This window comes from Typopeltis vanoorti, chromosome 21, assembly GCF_054136105.1.
Source record: "Typopeltis vanoorti isolate ZY-2024b chromosome 21, IOZ_Tvanoo_1.0, whole genome shotgun sequence".
Taxonomy (NCBI): domain Eukaryota; kingdom Metazoa; phylum Arthropoda; class Arachnida; order Uropygi; family Thelyphonidae; genus Typopeltis; species Typopeltis vanoorti.
This window is the reverse complement of record NC_143569.1, coordinates 12079585-12102610: the sequence shown is the minus strand read 5'-3', so window position 1 is coordinate 12102610 and position 23026 is coordinate 12079585. Positions and strand designations below refer to the sequence as shown.

Genomic DNA, 23026 nt, shown 5'->3' with positions numbered 1-23026 from the left:
ACATCACTATCAACAATAACATAGTCAATGAGATTTTTCTTTTTCCTTACCTCTTCTCTCCATGTGAATTTGTGCACATTTTTATGTTGGAACATGGTGTTAGTAATAACCAGTCCATGTCCTGAGCAGAAATCCAACAGATAAATGCCATTATTATTAGCTTTGCTCTTTTCTCCAAATTTTCCCAAAATATTTTTGTATGTCTCATAATCATTTCCTACTCTGATATTTAGATCCCCAACAAGGACCAACTTTTCCTTTTTCATTGTGTCAGTTGTTTTTTGACCATGGGCACAAATAAATCTCATTGTCCAGTTCCCCATTCTGATATTTGCTCACATCACTCTATTTGAGACTGCCTGCCTTTCATGAAGATTAGCCTCATGTTTAGTGTTGAATACAATGGCTATTCCTTCTTTTCCTTGATTGTCATTGCCTGAATTTAACATGTTGTATTTATTGCTCAGAAAGATCTCACCAGTTTTTGTCTTTTTTGTTTCAGTCACCCCTATTTTTGTCGATCTGGTACTTATGTAATTCCTCAACTAGCTCCATTTCTTTGCCATTCAAGCGTCTTATGTTGATAGTACTGATCTTTAGATGTTGAGTTGGGGTGTTTTTCAGATTTGTTCCAGTAGCTGACAGTATGATGATCGCATGATATGGTCGCTCCATTACCGCTTACAGTTTTCAGCATTTCCAGTTCTTTGGTCTTGCTCAGCTGCCCTGCTATGAAGGGTTAGCTAGCTAGTACACTCATTTATGGGAGACGATGCATAACTTCTACGGCCGATCCGGAATTGCCCAGCCGGCAGGAGAGAGAGCCAACGTCAACGAAAAACAGGAACCAGGAACCAAAAAGCCTTGAGGGAGGTGGCCAAACCCCTTTTATATCCCTTCTTTGGTGCTCTCTCTTCGCTACGTTTTTTCGCACTGCATGCATCTTCTGCACTTGCATCTTCTGAGAACGCGTTCGAGCTTCATCGTCCACATGATTTCTCTCTGCCTTACGCACCATAAGTTACACTGGGCAGCTAAGCCGTGACCTTTAGACTTTAGCTTGCACTCAATTAATTCACATACACTGCATAGGATATTCTATTTTTATACAAAATTCCTTTCATGACTTTGTGTAAACAGGATTAATTTTACATTTCTGAATCAACGTTCTTTCGGCTCTACTTAAGGTTAATATATGTGTATTTACTTTCTTGCCCAAATACAAGTGTCTCGTTGTTTACAATCTAACAAGATTCATTCAAAATCTTGTTAGATTCTGAATGAATTAATTCCTTTCCAAATTTGATCATTCAGTATGTAACATTAATGATTATGTTGTTGTCTTTGCAGAATTTACATACAGTGTAGAGGTTGGAGAGATTTCTTTTAGGTGGCAATGTTTGTGAAAGGATGTTAGCTATTGAGCCTGATATTTTTGGCAATATGTGAAGGCAAGTTGCAGGTGCCATGCTCTATATGCTCATGATTTCTAAAGTAAGAACTCTATAAAGCACTACTGCAAAGTTGTGATCAAGGCCAAAAACACTAAAGTCATTAACCTGTGGTCAAAAAGACTTAACAAAACGCCGTTTTGTTAAGTCTTTTTGACCACAGGTTAATGACTACTTGAAGAGGCTAAATCTGCATCTGAGAAAATGATCTATAAAGGTTGTTATATTTTTAATATATTCATTTATTTTCTGAAATTCTTTGGCAGTTTTATCTGAAATATCGGAGAGAATACTCCAAAGCTCAGGGTTGAGAATAGAAGAGAGCTCAGTTTTAAGAGATCTAATGGTTGTATTAATAGTGGATAAGTTAATATCAGTGCCTGTGATCTATTTTCAAAACAAAGTTAGTCCGTCTGCAGATACAGAGAGCTTTAAGTGAATGAAATTTTATTTTGAACTTGACGCAAGTAGGTAATTCCAATGTTCCTGCATCTTTTTAGTAAGGTTAGCTGATTAAGGTCCTTGGATAAATACAGCTTCCACTCAACATGCTGTTTAGATTTGTGTATATGTCATTTCCATGCAGAATTCATAAACACATATTTAGGCTTAGGTGCTTGTTTACAATTATAACTAAATTAATTTCGAGTTTACCAATTATCCAATTATTGTTCGTCCAAGATTGTCCAAGTCTCCTAATTAGGAGTTTTAGGCAGTTAATGCAACTAGCCTACCATTTCTCTACTGCATCTCCTAAGGGCAAGTATTTATGCCTGTAGATCTGTGTGTTTCTTCCTTCAGTTTTGAAGGATGAAAAACCCACATTTCAATGAGGGGAAACCCTCCATCTCCATGTGAGACCAGCCAACTCGCCATTTGATTGAAAACACCTGATAAAGGTTTCTCTCATCATAAACAAGATTCGAACATTGGTCTTTCCAACCTAAGGGCTTGTCTGTCCAGCTGAGCTATGGAGGCTTCTATGAGTTTGCACTCATAATTAATTTCTTCCACTTATTTGTCGTGTGTTTTTTTTTTTGTGTATGTTATTATAATTTTAATATTGTATTCCTATGAAGATGTTTCTTTGACAGATGAAATATCAGAACTGTTAAACTTGTTTAATTATTATGATTTTTGTTTGTTTTTATGTTTATTCCTAAAAACCTTTGAGTTCTGACCAGTGTCAAATGCTTTATCAAAATCTGTGAAGCAGAGGCAGACATGTTTTTGTATAGCAGTTGATCTTTTGCATATCATTCAGAGGTTTAGTATTGCTTCACTTGTGCTTTTTCCACTTCTGAATCCATATTGTTCTTCAGCTATTGTTTTGTTTATCCAGTTTTGACACCTGTCCAATATTATTCTAAGAAATAATTTCAAGTCATTGCTCATTAAAATCGCAAAGAGAAGCTGATTACTTATGTAATCAGCTTCTCTTAGTGAATTTGGCTTTTCTGGTTTTAGAGTAGTTGAGTTTTCCATAGGTTTAGGCAGAATACCATAATTATATGTTAAGTTAAAAATTTTTGTTACCTGGATGATACTTTTATCACCCAAATTTTTTGCATTCCATTTTTAACTAAATCAGGACATAAATTTTTATTTTCTTTAAGTTTTTAAGTGCATTTCTTACGTCTTCAATTAGCATTGGAGTGCTATCTATTTTATTATCCTGTTGTCTGGATATGGATCTTTATATTTCTTCAAATGTTCTAGGATATCTGACTCTTCGAATGGTATATCCCCTTTTCTTCAGGAAAACTTCGCTTAACTCGAATTCGATATATGCAATAATCAGTTAGCGCAATTGAGTGAAATGATACTGTTTCCTGCTTTAAGTGAGTGATTAATCAGTTAACGTGATTTTTTTAGGTTACGCAAAATTTTTTGTCACCAATCTGCAGCAAGCAGCAAAGTTGAAAGTCATTTAGAAACATGAAGGTGGCACTTCATGTTTCTAAATGACTTTCAACAAAGGTGGCACTTCATGTTTCTCGTACAATACAAAGATTGTACGAGACCTGGGATACAGTGAGTCTACAGTTTGGACTCTATTAAATAAGAGCAAAGAATACAAAGAAAGAACAAGGAAAAGTTGCTACTGCTTCTTTCAGCATGCCCATCACCCTAAATAGCAGCCATTTAAGGATCGAGATGGAGCTTCTTCTGTCACTCTGCATTGAGAATTATAACCAATAAAAAATATCTCTTAGTAGAGGGAATATTCAGGCAAAAGCTTATGTTAAGCTTTCGCTTGAGTTTGTTGCTTTATTGAATATGATGTGGCCTAACATTGTTGGCATTAGTGAAACCTGGCTATCAGAATCAGATATGGTAAGTGGGATCGAGTGTAATGGATATACTATTTTTAGGAATGACAGAAGAGATAGGAGAGATGGAGGAGTGCTACTAATGATATCAGATGACTTCAGTCCAGTTAGGGTAGAAATACAAGAAAACAGTGATGGTAACAATGTCCCATGTAGCGATGAGTTTGAGTCTATTTGGTGTGAAGTGGAGGTTAACAGAATGAAATATATGGTGGGGCGTTGCTACAGACCTGGCAGCTCAGTTGTAGGGGACGAAGAAATGCATCGCCAATTTAGCCTTATGGGTACCAAGCGAATGATCATTATGGGCGACTTTAATTTTCCAAACATTGATTGGGTAGAAGAAAAATCTCACGATCAGAAAGAACAGGAATTTATTGAATTGTTGTGAGATAACTTTCTCAAGCAGCATGTGAAAGAAGGAACTTGAGGTCAAAGAGTGTTGGATTTGATCATAGCATCAGAAGGGATCTCTGTCAAGAATATGGCTATTTTACCACCAATTGGTGACAGTGATCATGCTGTTCTTTCTTGGGAAGTCTCTACTTGTATTGAAGCTCCGATTAAATCAGGCTACATGCTGAATTACAAAGCTGGAAATTATGATCAACTTAGAAGAATACTATCTTTGGTCCCATGGTATCAGTTACTGAATGGAAAAAATGTCAGCAATGCATGGGAATCTTTGAAAAAGTGCTTGAATGAGGTGGTATCTGAATGTATTCCTAGTGTTCGAAGAATAAATAGATTGGGAGTGAAATGTATGTGCAGCCGTTTTAAGCTAGGATCCACAAGAAGAAGATGATGATGTGGAAAGAATATCGTGAAAATAAGGGTGAGAGGAGTTATGAAATAAAACTCAAGCCAGAAAAGTAACAAATATTGTGAGAAAAGCTGAAACGGAGTATGAAAAGAAATTGGCCATTCAAGCTAAAGGCAATCCAAAAGAATTTTATCGTTATGCCCAAGCAAAAGAAAGAATGATTGTTGAAGAATAACTTTATTGAATGCAGATGGTACACGAGTGTCGGAAGCTAAGGAGATTGTTCAGTTAATGAGTGCTCACTTTGCTAAGATATATCAACCAGGTGTATGTATCATGGTGCTACTGCAATGTTGGATGAAGAGTTAGAGGTTCACGAAATGAGTTTGAAGAGCTCATGCATAACCTGGATAAGAATTTCTCAATAGGGACAGATGGAATATCTGCCTGTTAAAGGAATGTTCAGCTGAATTGGCTAGGCCTTTCACACATTTGAATAACTTGAGTCTCAGCTCAGGAATGATACCACGGGAATGGAAGGAAAGTATGATAGTTCCATTGCACAAGGGTGGTGCAAAAACTGATGCGTCTAACTACTGACCTATTAGTATCTCTGGTGTGGTAGTGAAGATTTTAGAGAAGTTGGTAAGAACTTGCATACAGAAATGGGTAGAGAAGCATTCTGTACTCTTCAGGGAACAGCATTGGTTTACTAAAGGAAGATCATGTTTTAGCAATTTGCTCATATTTTATAACAATGTTACTGCCTAGTTGGATAAAGGGAATGGATACACTATAATAATGTTGGATTTTTCTAAGGCATTTGATAGGATACCACACGATAGGCTGTTGTATAAACTGGAGAATATGGGATTGGAACATAATCTATTGACTTGGATCAGGGGATGGCTGACAGACAGATATCAAAAAGTGGTATACAGTGTGCGTGAATCTACCAGATTTAAGGTAACCAGTGGTGTACCTCAGGGTTCAGTCCTTGGGCCATTATTGTTCAGTCTGTACATTAATGACATCAAGCAGGGTCTGTCATCAAATTTGCAATTGTTTGCTGATGATGCGAAGATAGTCAGGGCAATCAGGGATGCTACTGATATTCAGCAATTACAAATTGATTTGAATAGACTGGAAATCTGGGCAAATGAAAATGGCTGTCAGTTTAATGTTAGTAAGTGTAAAGTTATACACTTTGGCGTGATTAGAGTTCCAGCAGCATATTATATTAGCAGGGTTATGCTACAAGAAACTGAAGAGGCAAGGGATCTGGGTGTATTATTAGTGTATAAGAATTTAAAGTTCAAAGGTCACATAGCAAAAGTTCCAAATACAACTGAGAGGATAATTGCTATGTTGAAGCAAACCTGGACATGTAAGGATAAGGAGGTAATTTTGGCTCTTTATAAGGCTTTGATAAGATCACACCTGGATTACTGTGTGCAGATTTCGTCTCCCATGAGACCAAATAAAGAAGCTGAAAAATAAGAGGTACAAAGATTATATCTGGATTATGGGATTTAGATTATCAGGACAGACTGGATAACAGGAGAAAGAGGGGTGATATGATAGAGGTCTATAAACTTTTGAATGGGTGTTATAGTATTTCAAATGATGAAATTTTTTGTTATATGGAAGGCGGGGAGAGAACATGGGAGTTAAGGTTGTTCTCAGTCAAGAAAGGGTTAATAGCTAGGTTTTTCTCCCAGAGAGCAGTGAGTATGTGGAATAATTTGCCCTTACGGGTAGTGAGTGCATCTGGTGTAAATGAATTTACGGGAAGGTATGATAGCTGGGTTGGTTAATTTACAGCCTCCCTCGATGAGTCCTTGACTCCCGGGTGGTCTCAGATAATAATAATTATAATATTAATAATAATGATATTCTTCATCATTGAATGAGACCAAATTTCAAGAGAAATGTGAAAGCTTTACCTGGAGTTTAGGATGGTTTGACTGTTTTAAAAATACATAAGAATAAGTGAGGAATCTGCTAGTGTTTATAAAGCTTCTACGGCCAAGTTTCCTGAGGAATTGCAAAGGATAATTCAGGAGGGTGTTTATGATGATTGGCAAATCTTCAACTTCGATGAAACTGGTCTCTTTTGGAAGCGTATACCAACAAAAACTTTCATAGCTAAAACTGAAGCGTCTCATCCAAGATATAAAGTATTTAAAGATCGTCTTACGCTTTTATTAGGAGGCACTGCAGAAGGCGACTTTAAGCTTATTTAGTGCAAAATTCAAGATCTTACATTATTGAAGAAATCAGCACAATTGGAAAAGAACTTGGATTTAACGAACTGAAGATGTGAGAAACTTTCATTAATGTGCAGAATCAGGGAAACTAGAGTTATTAAGGGGGAGGGAGGGAGTAGATATGCAGACTTTAGGGAGATAGTTGAGTGTATGAATCTGTGTAATATGCCCAAGCGAGTTCAAAGGACAACAAATCAGAATGGGATAGATAGTTAGTATAAGGCATCAAAATAGGGATGGGACAAATGGGCTTCTGCAATTCATGCATACTAATGCCAGAAGTATTAGGAACAAGAAGGAAGAATTTTTGGCCTTGGTTGGCACTTCCAAGGCCACAGGTTATTGGCATTAGCAAAACATGGCCGACAGAAGATGATATAGCTGGTGGGATTGAATGTGAGGGGTATGGTGTGTTCAGAAGTGACAGGGAGAATAAAATGGGGAGGAGGAGGAGGAGTGTTATTGATGATAGCTGATGAGCTACAGCCAAGGAGAATATTAGTGGAACTGCAGGATAGAGAAAAGAGCACATTTGAGGCTATTTGGTGTGAGATTGAGGCTAGCAGAACAAAATATACAGTTGGATGCTTCTATAGACCAGGTGATGGAATAGATGATGGAGATAGTATGCATAAGCAAATAGAAGAAATGAATGGAAGGAGGGTAATTATTGTGGGAGATTTCAACTATGGTAACATTGATTGGAAGGAGGAGAGGACACATGGGAGGAAGGAATTGGATTTAATGTGGTTATTAAGGGATAACTATCTGCAATAGTATGTAATGGAAAATACTAGGGATCAGAGAGTGCCTGACCTAGTAATTGCATCAGAGAATTTGTCTGTAATGAATATGACCACGTTGCCACCAATTGGTGAGAGTGATCATAGGAGTCTTGACTTGGGAGGTGGCTAAAGGTGGGGAATTTACAATTAAGACAAGGTACATGTGGAATTATCGGACTGGTAATTATGACAAGCTTAGGAGTTTGATTGGTTCAGTGCCATGTCATGTAAAACTGCAAGGGCTGGATGTTGATAGTGCATCGGAGGCAGTTAAGAAGTGTTTGCATGAGGCATTGGCTGATTGTATACATAGAGTCTGAATAATAAATCAAGTGGGGGTTAAATGGATGAATAACACCATTAAGCTTGAGCTGAAAAAAAAAAAAAAAGAAACAACTGTGGAAGGAATTTAAGGAGAAAGGTGACTGGCAGGCACATGAAAAGTATAAAGCGCAGGCCAGAAGGGTAACAAGTGTGGTAAGAAAAGCAAAAGCGGATTATGAAAGAACATTAGCCGTGCAGGCTAAAGAGAATCCCAAACAGTTTTATCGATATGTTGCAAGTAAAAGAAAAAATGTATATAGGAGAATGATTTTAAAGAATTCAGATGGTAGGGAGGTAACCGAATCAGTTGATATAGTTGAATTACTGAGCTAGCACTTTGCAAGAGTATAATCCAGGTGGTGACATTGCAGGAATGAATGAACCAATAGCTTATACGGGAATTGTGTTGAATGAAGTGGAGGTGAATGGTCTATTACAAAACCTCAATGTCAGTACATCTGTGGGATTGGATGGTATACCAGCTCATGTCATACGTGAAGTGGCTAAAGAATTGTCAGTGCCCTTGACCATTTTGTTTAATTTGTGTCTCGGGTCTGGGTTAGTGCCGAGGGGATGGAAAGAGGGCTAAATAAAGGAGGTTCCAAGACTGCTGTTGTAAATTACCAACCGATCAGCATATCAGGAATCATTGTCAGGTCTTGGAGAAAATAGTCAAGAGAAAAATACAGGATTGGGTAGATGAAAATGGGATACTGTATGGGGGACAGCATGGTTTGTGAAGGATAGATCATGCCTCAGTAACTTGCTCACGTTTTATAACACAGTGACAGCTGAACTGGATCAGAGTAATGGGTTTACAGTGATTCTACTTGACCTTGCAGGTGGGTGATTGATGGAGAGATATCAGAGAGTGGTTTATTCAGGAGTAGAGTCTCCAAAAGACGGCCTGTGACTAGTGGTGTGCCACAGGGTTCTGTTCTTGGACCACTACTTTTCAATTTGTTCATTAACAATATAAGAAAGGATCTGAGAGGAAGTGTTCATTTGTTTGCTGATGATGCAAAGTTGGGTGGAGCAATAGTGAGTGCACAGGATGTCAAAATTTTGCAAGATGACTTGGATAGTTTGGAGGACTGGGCTAAAGAGAATGGATGTCAATTTAATGTGGCAAAGTGTAAGGTTATGCATTTTGGGGTGAAAAGATTAGCAGCAGTATATCACATTGGTGGAACCTTACTCCAGGGATTTGAGTTTGTAGGTGAATAGGGAGTTGAAGTTTAGGGGGCACATCGCAAAAGTGGCTAAATCAACTCATCAAATCACTTGGTTGCTGAAAAATACTTTAACAAGCAGAGACAAACAGGTTATTGTTCCTCTGTATCGAGCCTTGATAAGACCCCATCTTGACTACTGTGCGCAGATTTTTACACCAGGGTTTCTTCTTGATGAGGAGGAGGTGGTGGAGAGGATCCAGAGACGAGTAACCAAGATGATAGCAGGCCCATGGAATCAGAACAGGTTGAAGATTTGTGGGTTGCAGAAATTGTTTGATAGGTGAAAAAGGGGTAATATGATTGAGACATTCAAATTACTGAACTTTTTCTATAAGATTAATTCAGAAGATATTTTTGAGAATAGGACTGGTGGTGGGAGGACTAGGGGCCATACATGGAAGCTGGGCAAGAGTGTGGTTAGCAAAGGTGTTAAAGCTAGGTTTTTTAATTGGAGAGTGGTGAATGAGTGGAATAAGCTTCCAAAGTCTGTTGTGGGTGCCATGACTGTGAATGAGTTCAAGGCAAAGTATGATAGATACTGTGTGTGAATGTCGAATAGTTGTTCTTGACATGATGTTAGGACCTCCCTCGATGAGTCTAAGTACTCCTTGGAGTTGCCACTAATAATAATAATAACTTTCTCGATTTCCATTCAGAACAGTTTAGCGAGAATGATTTTCAACTGGAAGAACAGCTTGCATATGAAGAAGATAAGGAGTGCGAACAAGATGAGAATGTTGTGACTAAGAAGCTAACTGCAAAAGAACGAAGTAGTTTTCAGTAACATTGAGTATGCTAATAAGATTTTGTTTGCTGATCCTGATATGGAACGAAGCTTCAAAGTTCACCGAAATCTTGATAAAGTGATCGCCAGCTATCGCAAATTGCATGAAAAGATGAAAAAGTCGAGCATGATTCAAACATTTTTACATACTTTTTTTTTTGTAAAAGTAACTTAAGCAATTGATTTTTATTAAGTTTGATGATTTTATCCTCTATAGCTTATACTATAATTTTTTTTTCCAAATTTACACTAACTGATGGATGAATTATAATTATTCCTGTTGTTTATTGTATTTGCTTAACGTGATTTTGCTTGGCACACATTAATTGATGGATTAATTAATCGTGTTAAGTGAGGTTTTCCTGTATTTTGTAAAATCATGATCATCTGCTATCAGTTTTCTTAGCACTTGCAATTTAAGCATATTCCTTTTGCCTTCGTCTCCTTACATTTCTGATTTATCTTTATTTAATTTCCTATATTTACTTAGAACTTTAGCTTTATCTTCTTTTTTAATTAACTCCATAATTTTATCAGTTATCCCTTAATAACTGCATAAAATCCAATTCCTTCCTCCCATGTGTCCTCTCCCCCTTCCAATCAATGTTACCATAGTTTGAAATCCCCCGTAATCATTACCCTCCTTCCACTCATTGTGTCTATTTATGTATGCATACTATCTCCACCATCTATTCCATCACCTGGTCTATAGCAGCACCCAACTGTATATTTTGTTCCACTAGTCTCAATCTCACACCAAATAGCCTGAAATGTGCTCTCTTCACTATCCTGCAATTCAACTTCAATTCTCCTTGGCTGCAGTTCATCAGCTATCATCAATAACACTCCCCCCCCCATTTTATTCTCCCTGTCACTTCTGAACACACCATACCCCTCACATTCAATCCCACTAGCTAAATCATCTTCTGTCAACCATGTTTCGCTAATGCCAATAACCTGTGGCCAGGAAGAGCCAACCAAAGCCAAAAATTCTTTCTTCTTGTTCCTAATACTCCTGTCATTAGTATTTATGAAGTGCAGAAGCCTGTTAGTCCCACCACTCTTTTGATGCCTTATACTAACTATCCCATTCTGATTTGTTGTCTTTCGTACTAGCTCAGGCACATTATACACATTCTTGCACTCAACTGCCTCCCTGATGTCTGCATATCCCCCCCCCCCAATAGTTCTAGTTTCCTGAATCTGCACATCCACTTTCACTTCATTCAGCAACACTTTTTCTAGTCTCCACACACCAAATCCATTCAGATGCACTATCCATCTTGTGTAAGTCCTTTCACCCATCAAACTCACGCCACACATCCACAAACTTCACACCACTCCTCCTACATAACCTGCGCATAAAGTCATTTGCAAGTATGGCCCTCCTTCTCAACTCTTCTCTGTCATACCGTGGCAACAGACTCACTATCTGAACTCTATTACTCTTTTGCTACCTATAGTAATTCCTTCAGGTCCTCTCTCTTAGCAAATTTATCCCCTTTTAAATCATTTGTTCCTGCCACTACTATCATTTCTTTCACCCTCTGCTTTTGCGCTCTAATAGCCTCATTTACATCCTTAATTTTTGCACCCAGTAAGTACGATTTTATCGAACTCTCATCTATTACACCTCTTATTAGTGAATCACCATACAACACTAGCTCCTTCATTTTCCTTTCACTCCCGATCATGCTCTCATTTTTCTTATCACACATTCGCTTCTTTCCGTTAGCTGATGCACTCGGTAAACAATTTTGTAATCGTTCCAGCTGCTGCTGCTTCTCCCTATGTAGCACTCCGTGCAACCTTGTGATCTCCCTCATTGCAACTAAATCTTTTTTTTTATCACTCAAACCATTCTCACGCTCTGTACTTTTACTTTCGCTCTCATCCCCAACACCGCTCTCTCTCAATACTATCTGGCACTACATCGCAAATTTCTATCATATCGCTATTTTCGATCACATTATGGCTTTCGTCTGTTATATCAATCTCACAACCTGAGACACACTTCAAATCCTCGCATTCCTGACACTTTCGGCACACTTTCTCGCCACAATCATTTTCGAACCAAACTCCAACCGCTTTCGGAAAAGTATACATCCCACAGACGTTACACTGAACGGAACTCCCTTGGGTTAAATTTATTTAACAAAGACGGCGATGATTTCGACGCCATTGCCTTTCTTCTCATTGGTGCCATGTGCCACGCTATTTTTGTATCTTATCAAAATACTAATTTAACACCAATTAAAACAAACTTTTTATGTTAAACAGATTAACTCTGCAGTAAACTATAATTCTAGCACAATTATTAACGATAATGCTATTTTTTTTAAACTAAATCACTTATCTTTCACAGCTCTTCAAACGTAATCTTACTATCAACGTGCCCCAACTTTTTGATACAACTAGTTACTGACTAGTTTCCCATGTTAATTTGTAGCTTCATCTGGGTTTGGATGAACATACAAATATAAATAAACAACAAACTTTGATTATGAATCAATGCATCACTAAAAAAAATATTCTTTTTTTTTAGTGATGTATTACAGTTAATTCCCATTGGGTTATTTACAATAATATCTAGCATAAAATATACAGAGACAAACAAGGTTATTTTTGTAACAATCGCATGACCTCTGTCTTGACTTGACCTCTGTAAAAATCGATGTAAAGCGCTTTGGTATTTCTAAGCTACATCTAGTTTTTACAGTTATACAAGTCTCGTATTGTACTCCCTGATGATGATGTCTCTGTAACTGAGACGAAATACTCGAAGAATTAAATATTATTTTGAATACTTTCCCAGTAATGTTTCATTCCATTAAACTTCTAACATGAGTATTCGTCCATACTTTCTCCTGTGTTTTCTTATCACCATTGTGGCCATGATGCATTATTAGTACCTTATATAGTGGAACTGTCATCTCCTTATTCATCCATGTCAGCATTCTTTATTATAACAGCAGTTTTTTGGGTAACCCATACAGCTTTCATGATATGTCCCCCCTCCCTCCCACCAAGATCTCTAGATCCCTTGCCTCCTCATTTCATCTTCTCTGGTCAAAGTGCATAGCTTTGCACTTAGCAACATTGAAATGATAACTTCAGTCCAAAGTACCAAACTCTTCAAATCTGCTTGTAATAACAACAATTCATCAGAACATCTATGACATTGCTCTTCCCAATTTAGCATCATCAGCAAACAACTGAATATCTCCTTTTGCACCATGAATTACATTGTTATTGATACAGAAGTTAAACAACAGAACCCTGTGACACCCAACTCCTCGCCTTCCTCTTTCAGAACACTTCACCTCCATGTACAGCTCACTGGCTTCTGTTAACCATCCCTGTATCCAAATTATCAAGATTACTAAAACAATGTAGAGTGACCCAGGTAGAGCAGCACTGGATTATGTAATCCTTAACTCACTCGTGATGCTATTGCTGATGGGTTATTAGTTTACAACCATTTATTGATAGGATTCATATTAAAAAATAAATTTGAGTTTAGAATTTACATTGATGTTTTCCAACTATTCATGGCAGCCATTACAGTGACACAACCTCTTATTGCTCTGTTTACATCCCTGGAAAGAAATTGCATAGAAAAAAAATCCAACCATGTGTGGAATGTAAATGGTAAAAAATGAGTGATTTGTTTTCATTGTTCTGTATGATTTAAACTAATAATGAAATACAGTTGCAAATAACAATTTCCCAAAATTGTTATTAGCAACTATTTCATTATATGTTCATATTTATGAATTTAGGGACACAAAACACACGTGTTGAAAAGATTATTTTACTGATTAATAATAAAATAATAACTTGACGTTTCGACCCCTGTATTGAGGTCATCATCGGAAGGATACATGTGTATAAGAACCAAGCTACATGCTGTTGCACTCTATACAGGTAAATTACATCTACATTGTTAACTAATCTTTTTTCTTAGCCTGCCCTCTAGTAATAAAAAAATAAAATAAAAAATTACCAATAAAAACTACAATAAACCCTGCTAAAGTCCTCATGTACTAGGATTCTTCTGGAATTATACAGTTTATATTGTTATATTATGATTATCTTAATCTGTTCTTGATAATATAATCTTGATAATATTATGATTATCTGTTCCACAATTGGACGTAATGGTGTGTCTGTTTTGTGTACTTTTGGCAGGCCATAAATTCTGGGCGTGCGGGCACACTGTGGTATTAATTTTTTAATTGTTTCTTCCGGCCACATGTTAACTGATTTAAGTAGTTCAGTAGTTTTCTTTTTGTTGCATTGCGTGGGGTTGTAATTTCCCATTTGGTAGGTGTTGTGGTCCAATACCAGTGGTTCATTTTTTCTATGTAAGTTGTCTGATTTAAAACAACAGTGGCATTCCCTTTATCTGCTTTTGTGATAATAATGTCACAGTTATTTTTTATAACTGTGACATTATTATTTCATTATATTTAATAAAGTATTTCATTATATGTGTTGGATCTTAGTAGTGAGCAACTGCTTCATTACACAGAAAAATAACTACTGCTTGTACCATGTAATTTAATTCTTCGTATTTGAATTTCCATTGTTTATTCTTCTGCAATGAAGATGATTTGTGAAAACACAAACTGAAATATCTGTAATTTAACAGTCTAACCTTAATATCTTTACTATGTTAGTTTTCTTTTATTTCAGTGTTTATGAAAATACTTCCACAAAAGAAAAAAAAATGATCAGTATCACCACTCAGATATCTGAATTATGTAAACCAAGTGCAATAAAAGGCAAAATGTGTGTTTTAATTCTTTACACTAGCCTAAGCAAATAAGTTTGTGCATGAAATATCTTCATAGCACTATCCCATGATGCACATCACACATCCTTTTGGATGTGTATATTGCTATGCATTATGGGAAGTGTCACTACCCATTCTTTTAATCTTTATTGAAGCTGCATCAATATAGAACTGAAAGCTAAATCAATGCTGGTCATATTTTCCATATACAAGTAGCAAAATGTTATTTATTTAGCATATGATCACACAGTAGTCTTGTTTATTGGTCATCATATAACAGCGTTATGAAAATGCATAACGCTGTTATATGATGATAATGTAATCTTGTCTGTAAATTGTGTGTGCGCATGTAGAGTGCCATGTTAAGACATGAGTTTGTTTTCATTTACAATTTGAATTCTTTCTACATTGATTTAGTTGAGTGTTGTATGCTTGTCACAGTTGTAATTTGTTCTCTGAAGGTGTTGGGTAGAAAACCAGTGAAATATTACAGAGTTTCAATAAATTAATTATATTTTTTCTACTCTTGGTGGTGTTTATATAATAAAGTGTTATTTTGAAGAATAAAGATGGTATGCTGCTGCACTGTAGATAGAAGCGAATTGAGAAAGGTCATGATTGAAGTTGATTAGTACATAAGTTGTGTAGCAGGAATGGTCTTCAGTTTTTAGATGTATGCATTTATAAATTGATGTCCTTCGGATTCACTTCATTTAGTGAGTGAATGATGAAAATTCTTTGTGACTGATGGATTGCACTTGAATTGTTTGGATTTAAGTGTTGAGAAAGTATTCTTCATTGAGAGAATGGAATTGCAAAATCAGAGAAACCAGAGCTATTTATGTGTGTATATTTGTCCATGCACACTTATACATCATTGAACTGAATGAGCTGAGAATACAAAAGATCAGAGAATGCTTGATGCCAGTATCTCAGATATAAAATATGAATTGTATAGTAATTTAAAGACTCAGGGATACTTAAGGAGAGATACATTTTATGTGTGTTAATGCCAGAAGTATTTGCTTTGGAGAATGATCATGCAGATTTAACCTGGCAGGTGTCTAAGCACAGAATTTTCATTCAATAATGGATATGAATGGAACTAGAGTCAGCAATAGGTGCCAGGTGGAAAGACTACAAGCTCTGTATTACATAGATGGAACAGGATTTCATAAAACCAATGAGGCTAAGGATTTGGAGATTGATGGTGAACAGTGTCGAAGCTTTCTTAGGATCACTTGGATGTTCAGAAACATACTGAAAAATAGAAGGAAGTCATTTTTCTTTATAAGGCTTTGATAAAATCACATTTGAATTATTCTATACAGATTTGTTGTCTAGGTTTCTTGGGATGAGGAAGTGGTGCAAGGATTCCATAGACTAGCTAAATTGGTGACTGGTCATCTCAAGTGCTTCCATTGAGGGCTGAAGAAATTTTTTACTACATGACAAGAAGGTAAGAGAATAAGAGGTCTGTCTGGAAGTTGTATTGTGTAAGAGTGCAGTTGCCAGAGGTTGTGAATGCTTTTACAGCAAATGAGTTTGAGGGGCTATTGACAAGAATCATGTGAATAATGATTTGTGTGTTTCCTGTAGTAAGTTTTTGGACTTATATTTGCCTGTGATATTATATGTGTGTGTGTGTGTGTGTGTGTGTGTGTGTGTGTGTGTGTGTGTGTGTGTGTGTGTGTTTGTAAGTTTTAAACAAAAATGTTATTTGTGTTATTTTCAGAAAGGGATCATAAGTTTTTCTAAGCCAAGCATGAGTGATTATCACAGGAAAAATAAGTTAGACATTCCTCAAAGATGGTTAAATTGTCCAAGGAAAGGAGGCATAATTGCAGGTATCTAACTGTAGATCTTAAATTAGGTTACTTGCTTGCTGCATATTTTAATCTAAAAGGATTGGGATTAGTCTTTATTACCAAAGCGAGCATGCTCTTAAGATACCTTTTTGCCTGTCATTTATTTTTTAGGTAGTACATGAATTTCATCACTTGGTGCGAGACTGCTACCCTGCTGATATATCGAAGGCCTTGAAACAGCTTGAGAAAATTCTACATTTGATCTGTACAGCAGGCTTTTCCACATTATCTAATCTTAGCCCATTTATGATATTAATGTATCATACCTTACAATATATCATGGATGGGATTCACGTAAAAAAATAAAAATAATGCTAACCTGTTTAATACTTAATTTAATTCAGCTATTTTAAAATTAAAGCCTATTGGTCAGATTAGTTTTTTTTTTTTTTTTAAGTTGTAAATTTTTGTATATGGGGAGGCATCAAGATTTGTCTAGTTCATCTATTTGACCTAAATTTTTTAATCTTCCCTCCAAATTGGACTAGACAGATGTATAAAAATGAAACTTTTCAAACATTCAGATGTATAGTTCCCACATGCATTGTGTGAAAAGTTGAAACATGAGATAGTGAAGCATCGTTTGATCAGATAACTTGAACCAAACCTTCACTGACTTCAGTTGAACTTTGTTTTGACACCAGAAATGGTGAGAATTGCAGCACAAGGAAGTGATTTTTTTTTAACGAACTCCTTCAATATTTCAACCATTTCAATTCTTATATAGTGATCTGATAACTCCACCCACACACACCATAATTGATACCTCATTAACCTTTGTTGAAGATTTTAGTTCTCTGCTGTACAGTAAAATGTCTGAGCTGTGTTTATATATTAATGTTGTTAAAGCCCATTGTTGGGAGAGTTGGTGATACGTTCACCAACTCTCCCACCACCACCCTGCTCAACAATATGGCATTATTAAAACTCTAACTAAGAGAGCCTACGATCTTTGTTCCAGTGGAACTGCCCTTACAACTGAGCTTGACCACATATACAACACTTTCCTCTCAAATGGCTACAGCGATCACAGTATTAAAAAATAATCAGTTCCTCCCCAATTCCCCGATCTTCTCTTCAGAAAGAGTTTAGAAATGCCATCGCCATACCCAAAAAATAGCCAATATTTTAAAGTATAACCTACACAGCATTTAAGCCCCACTGCAAACTTGCTACCCTTATCCGTTCTACAAAAGATCAGTGCCTGGAGTTTATAAAGTACCCTGTTCCTGTAAGCTGGCGTACGTTGGACAGACAGGCAGATCAGCAACCATCTGCCTGGAGGAACACAAGTCATACATCTGCAACCACGACTATGGTCAGTCAGGCCTGGCTGACCATGCCTTGGATACAACCCACAGGATCTCATGGAAAAAAACCACCATGCTCCACCACAGCAAATTCAAAAATGAGAGACTATTTTTGGAATCAGCAGCAGCTCTCAGAAATCAACCAAATTTTAATAAATATGGTTGCATTAAGCTTCCTAAGATTTGGGAAACACTTATCATCAGAGATCCCACCTTACATTCCAGGCCATCTACAACTGCCCTTAGAAGGCGTTCCACCTAGATAGGACTTTAGTGTCACCCACGTGGTTGGGCTTAGTATTGTGTGGTATTTGTGTATATGTTACATTAGTTTTTTGTAATCCCTGAAGATGTCTCAGTGACTGATACGAAATATAGAAAGTATTAAATTCTGTTTTAATCCTTTCTGAGTGCTGTATACAATCCATTAAGTCTCCAACATGATGTCCTCACAGCACTTTAGCCTCTACACACAGAAAGATGCAATATTAATACTCTAGTAAAGTTATCCTTTGTTATTAATAATGAGAAAAGTTGGTACATTTTATAATTTGTGCTACTATTGTGTTGAAATACTTGAGAGTTCTGGTATAAAGATTGGAAATTTCTAAGGCCAAGTTTTATTATACTATACTATACTCTTCCGTTAGTTTTATATACCTTTTTGTACACATTTTCAGGAGAGTTTGTTAGATATCAGTTTGCTTATTTGGACTTGAAGTTGTTACTGTGTTTGGTCTCAAGAGCAAGGGTCCTGGTTACTATCTCCCCCCCCCCCTCCCAATTTTGTTACATGCATTGTAATTCCCTTCAAAGGCATGGAGGCATATTGTGAAATCCAGAAACTTCTATATTTGAAGATGCATCAATAAAGCAGTTCTATAGACTGTTTTTGCCTGATAGTGTTTGGAACCAAATCTCATAATGCATTAGAGGCTTTCTGATCAGCTGGTGCATAATCTTGCTGCCATTGATATATCATGTCTAGAGGGAGACAATGTAGTGGTATGCAAAGGCCACTGTAGAGGCCACTTTATGGCATGTAGACTGGATGTTGTCTGTATGAAGATGTCTTTTGGCACAACAATGCTAATTAGGAAGATCTCTGAGACTTGGCTCCTCCTTTCCACCATCAGAATTCTGTTTCCGTTATCTAGATACTTATTATGATCTTGTTAAAGAAATTATCCATGTTGGCATGAGAGTCTCATTCCCAACTATGTTCAAAATTTCTGCCCACTATCCAAGCCATGATGGTGCTATGGTTTTCCAAGAAGTGTTCCAAGGCAGTCTAATGGGGGGGGGTACAGTTCACATAAATGCATGAAATAAAAATTACAGTGAAGTCTCACAACTTGCAAAACCATAATTAAGAAAGCTAAGTTTGACTTAGAAAGGGTTAAATGCAGTAAAATTACCTCCTACACCAATGGCAGTCATGCCTTGTGATACAAAAACTATCCCTTACTTTACTTGTAATGTTGCATCACATGCCTTCGGTGATCTTAAGCCAGAAAGGCATCAGAAGAATCTTGAACGGCCTAGATAATAAATAAAGACTTCTGGTTCTGATGGTATCCCACCAGCTGTGTTTAGTAGTTAAATTAGGCATTCATTCATCCCACGATCTCTGCCTTTTCGATCCCTCCAAGGAACGGGGATGAACAGTGACAAGTGAAGAGGATGACTAAAGAAAAACCTAGCGAAAAAGCCCTGAGCTGGCGCTGCTTCGCATTTTAAATTCCACGCCAACACTTCCTTACTATGTCATTAAGTTTCTCCCTCTTTGCTCACATCACCTTACAGCACCTAGCGCCACAATCTCCCTTAGCATACTCTTCGGTGGTGGTGTGTGCGCATGCGTGGGGGGGGTGATCACATGCTCTCCTTCCACAGTGCACGTGTACTTGGCGTACGTGTTTTGCTTTTGGCTATCGGTACTTAATCCGATTAGCCTTCTCTCAGTAATATGCAAGTATTTATATAAATTTAGCAAAGTTTAAACAATGGACTAATTACAGAAAATACAGAGCTTCCCAAACTGTGGGATCCGGCCCCCTTGGGGACCATAGATTTTGTTGAGGGGGGCCGTGAAATAATGAAAACAAATTGAAAATGTTTTAAGACTAAGTAGATTTTTTTTATCTTTAAAGAAACGTATTTAATTATTATTATTTATTTTTTGTTATTTTTTATATTTTAATGGAAAAAAATCAGATATTGGTGCGGGTTCACAAATTTTGCTTCTTGCGTATTTCGGCGCTTAATGAATATTAGTAAATATATGCTTATTCATATAAGTTTCATTTCAAAGGAGAAATCTAAGAATTGCAGGGTCAAATATTTCACCTGATATTGACTTTTTGTGTAGCAATATTGAAACACATCCATTACATTAAATTGTTATTAAACTTCTTTTATGTTTTTCATTCTTACTTTGTTTATTACTAATCATTTTATGTTTCATGTGTTTGTACTGCAAATGTATAATAACAATATATCTATCTATATAAAAATATGAGATAATATGCCATGTCAAATGTGTATGTAAGATGCTAAAAATGTAATGTTTGCATTTGATTTTCGCAATATTCGCTGTGTATGTTTTGTATTAAATATAAATACAATAAATATTATAATAATATATGTCTATATTACAATTTTTTGAGGCATACTTGAATATATATCCTTATGCAGTTGTTTTTTTGTCTATGGAAAGAAACATATACCTTGGTATAATAAATATTACTTAATTACAGGAAAACCAACTGCGAATTCGATATACACGATAATCAGTTAGCGCGATTGAGTGAAATGATACCCCCCCCCCTTTTAAGCGAATGATTAATCAGTTAACACAATTTTTTGTTGCCAATCTGCAGTGACCGGAAAAGCTGAAAGTCGTTAAGAGACATGAAAGTGGCCCTAGTTTAAGAATCAAGTGCCTCATTGTTTGATTGTTTGTTCATGATTGTTTGAGACCTGGTATACAGTGAGTCTACAGTTTGAAATATTAAATAAGAGCAAAGAATACAAAGAACAAGGAAAAATTGCTACTGCTTCTTTAAGCATGCAAATCACCCGAAATAGAAGCGATTTAATTATTGAAATAGAGCGTCTTCTATTGCTCTGGATTGAGGATTGTAACCAAAAAATAATACCTCTTAGTACAGGCAAAAGCTCTCAATGTTTTTACCTCATTGAAAGAAACCAAATTTCAAGAGAAATGTAAAAGCTTTACTGTGAGTTTAGGATGGTTTGATTGTTTTAAAAATTGAGCTGGACTGCATAACATTAAAATAACTGGGCAATCTGCTAGTGCTGATAAAGATTTTGTGGCCGAGTTTCGTGAAGAATTGCAAAGGATTATTCAGGAGGATGATTATGACGATCAGCAAATATTCAACGTCGATGAAACTGGTCTCTTTTGGAAGTGTATGCCAACAAAAACTTTCCTAGCTAAAAGTGAAGCATCTCAACCAGGCTACAAAGTATCTGAAGATTGTCTTGTGCTATTATTAGGAGGTAATGCAGAAGGCAACTTTAAACTCAAGTTTAAAGACCTTTGTTAGTTTATTGTGTGCAAAATCCAAGATCTAACATTATTGAAGAAATCAGCACAATTGGAAAAAAACTTGGGTTTAATGAACTGGATAATGAAGATGTGAAAAACTTGCTCTATTCCCATTCAGAACAGTTAAGCGAGAATGATCTCCTTCAACTAGAAGAACAGCGTGCATATGAAGAAGAAGAAAAGGAGTACAAACAAGAAGAAAATGGTATGACTAAGAAGCTAACTGCAAAAGAACTTCAGCTAGCTTTCAATTACATTGAACATGCTAAGGAAATTTTGTTTGATGCTGATCCTGATAAGGAATGAAGCTTTGAAGTCCACCGAAACCTTGATAAAGTGATCGCCAGCTATTGCAAATTGCATGACAAGATGAAAAAGTCTAGCATGATTCAAACATTTTTTTTTTTGTAAAAAATTTAGCTCAATCAAATGTTTAGACATTAAATAAAAATTTAAGCAATTGTTTTTATTAACTTTGATGATTTTACTCTCTAATATAGCTTATACTGTAATTTTTTTTTTTTTCAAATTTATGCTGACTGATGTATGAATTATAATTATTCCTATTGTTTACTGTATTCGCTTAGCATGATTTCGCTTAGTGCGCATTAATTGATGGATTAATTAATTGTGTTAAGCAAGGTTTTCCTGTATTAAGTTAATATTTCACATCCATAAGTAAACAATATACAGTTCTTAGTAACATAAGTTTCCTAGATTTTTTGGATTGGGGGAATCTTGAGCTATTGCAGATTCAACCAGAACTATGGTAGTCTAAGATTTAATTTATTTTTCTATGTTCACTTAAGCTGCTGTTGGCAGTTCTTGTTTTACAGAAATAAGCAATTTTGCAGCTGTAGGGGATCCTGTAGATGACAGGATAACATATATTGAAGTCTTGCAAATCATATGGATGTTTATTTATCACATATTCGAACAAATTCTATAAACTGGTATTTGATTTAACATTTGTTCACATTTAAAAACTCTTACTCATTTGTTTATATATATATATATATATATATATAGAGAGAGAGAGAGAGAGAGAGAGATTGCATATATAGAAACAAGTGTATGTATTCTTTATGCCCAATTGTTAAAAAAAGTTATTAAAATGCCTTGACAATATATTCATAACCTGATTTTCTGCATCTAAATATATCGTTTTTCAGATATTTTTTATAACATATGTATTTGTTTTAATGATTAAGAAATGATTTTATCATTCCAGAGAAATTCATTCCATTTAAGACACCTCTCAATGAGAATTATAATAGTCTAGTTCCTGAACCCAGCAGATTTTATCCTTCCATGATGATCTCTTCAGTTTCTAGCTATAAGGTATATCTATTGCTGATTTTAGTGATACTCAACTTTCTCATGAGCAAACTCCAATTTAGTAAATTTATTTATTATATGTAAACTACTGGAACTTTCATCCACACTAATTTTAAACTCAGGATCTAAAGTTTATGATTTTAAATTCTGAAATATTAGAAATATACTTTACAGAACTGATTTACTAGCAGTT

At 36.0% G+C, this 23026-nt stretch overlaps 1 protein-coding gene across 5 annotated transcripts in view; it reads left to right on the top strand.

Annotated features, from left to right (window-relative positions):
* mRNA-cap (RNA guanylyltransferase and 5'-phosphatase mRNA capping enzyme) overlaps positions 1-23026 on the top strand; it is a 450753-nt gene that overhangs the window by 36084 nt on the left and 391643 nt on the right. For 3 of the 5 annotated variants that reach the window (XM_090411573.1, XM_090411575.1, XM_090411574.1), the window contains exons 3-4: positions 16479-16590; positions 22727-22836. In XM_090411573.1, coding sequence (XP_090267699.1) covers positions 16509-16590; positions 22727-22836 — 192 coding nt within the window. In that variant the 5' untranslated portion in view covers positions 16479-16508. The remainder of the gene's footprint in view (positions 1-16478; positions 16591-22726; positions 22837-23026) is intronic. The other 2 variants (XM_090411578.1, XM_090411577.1) reach the window with 1 other exon arrangement.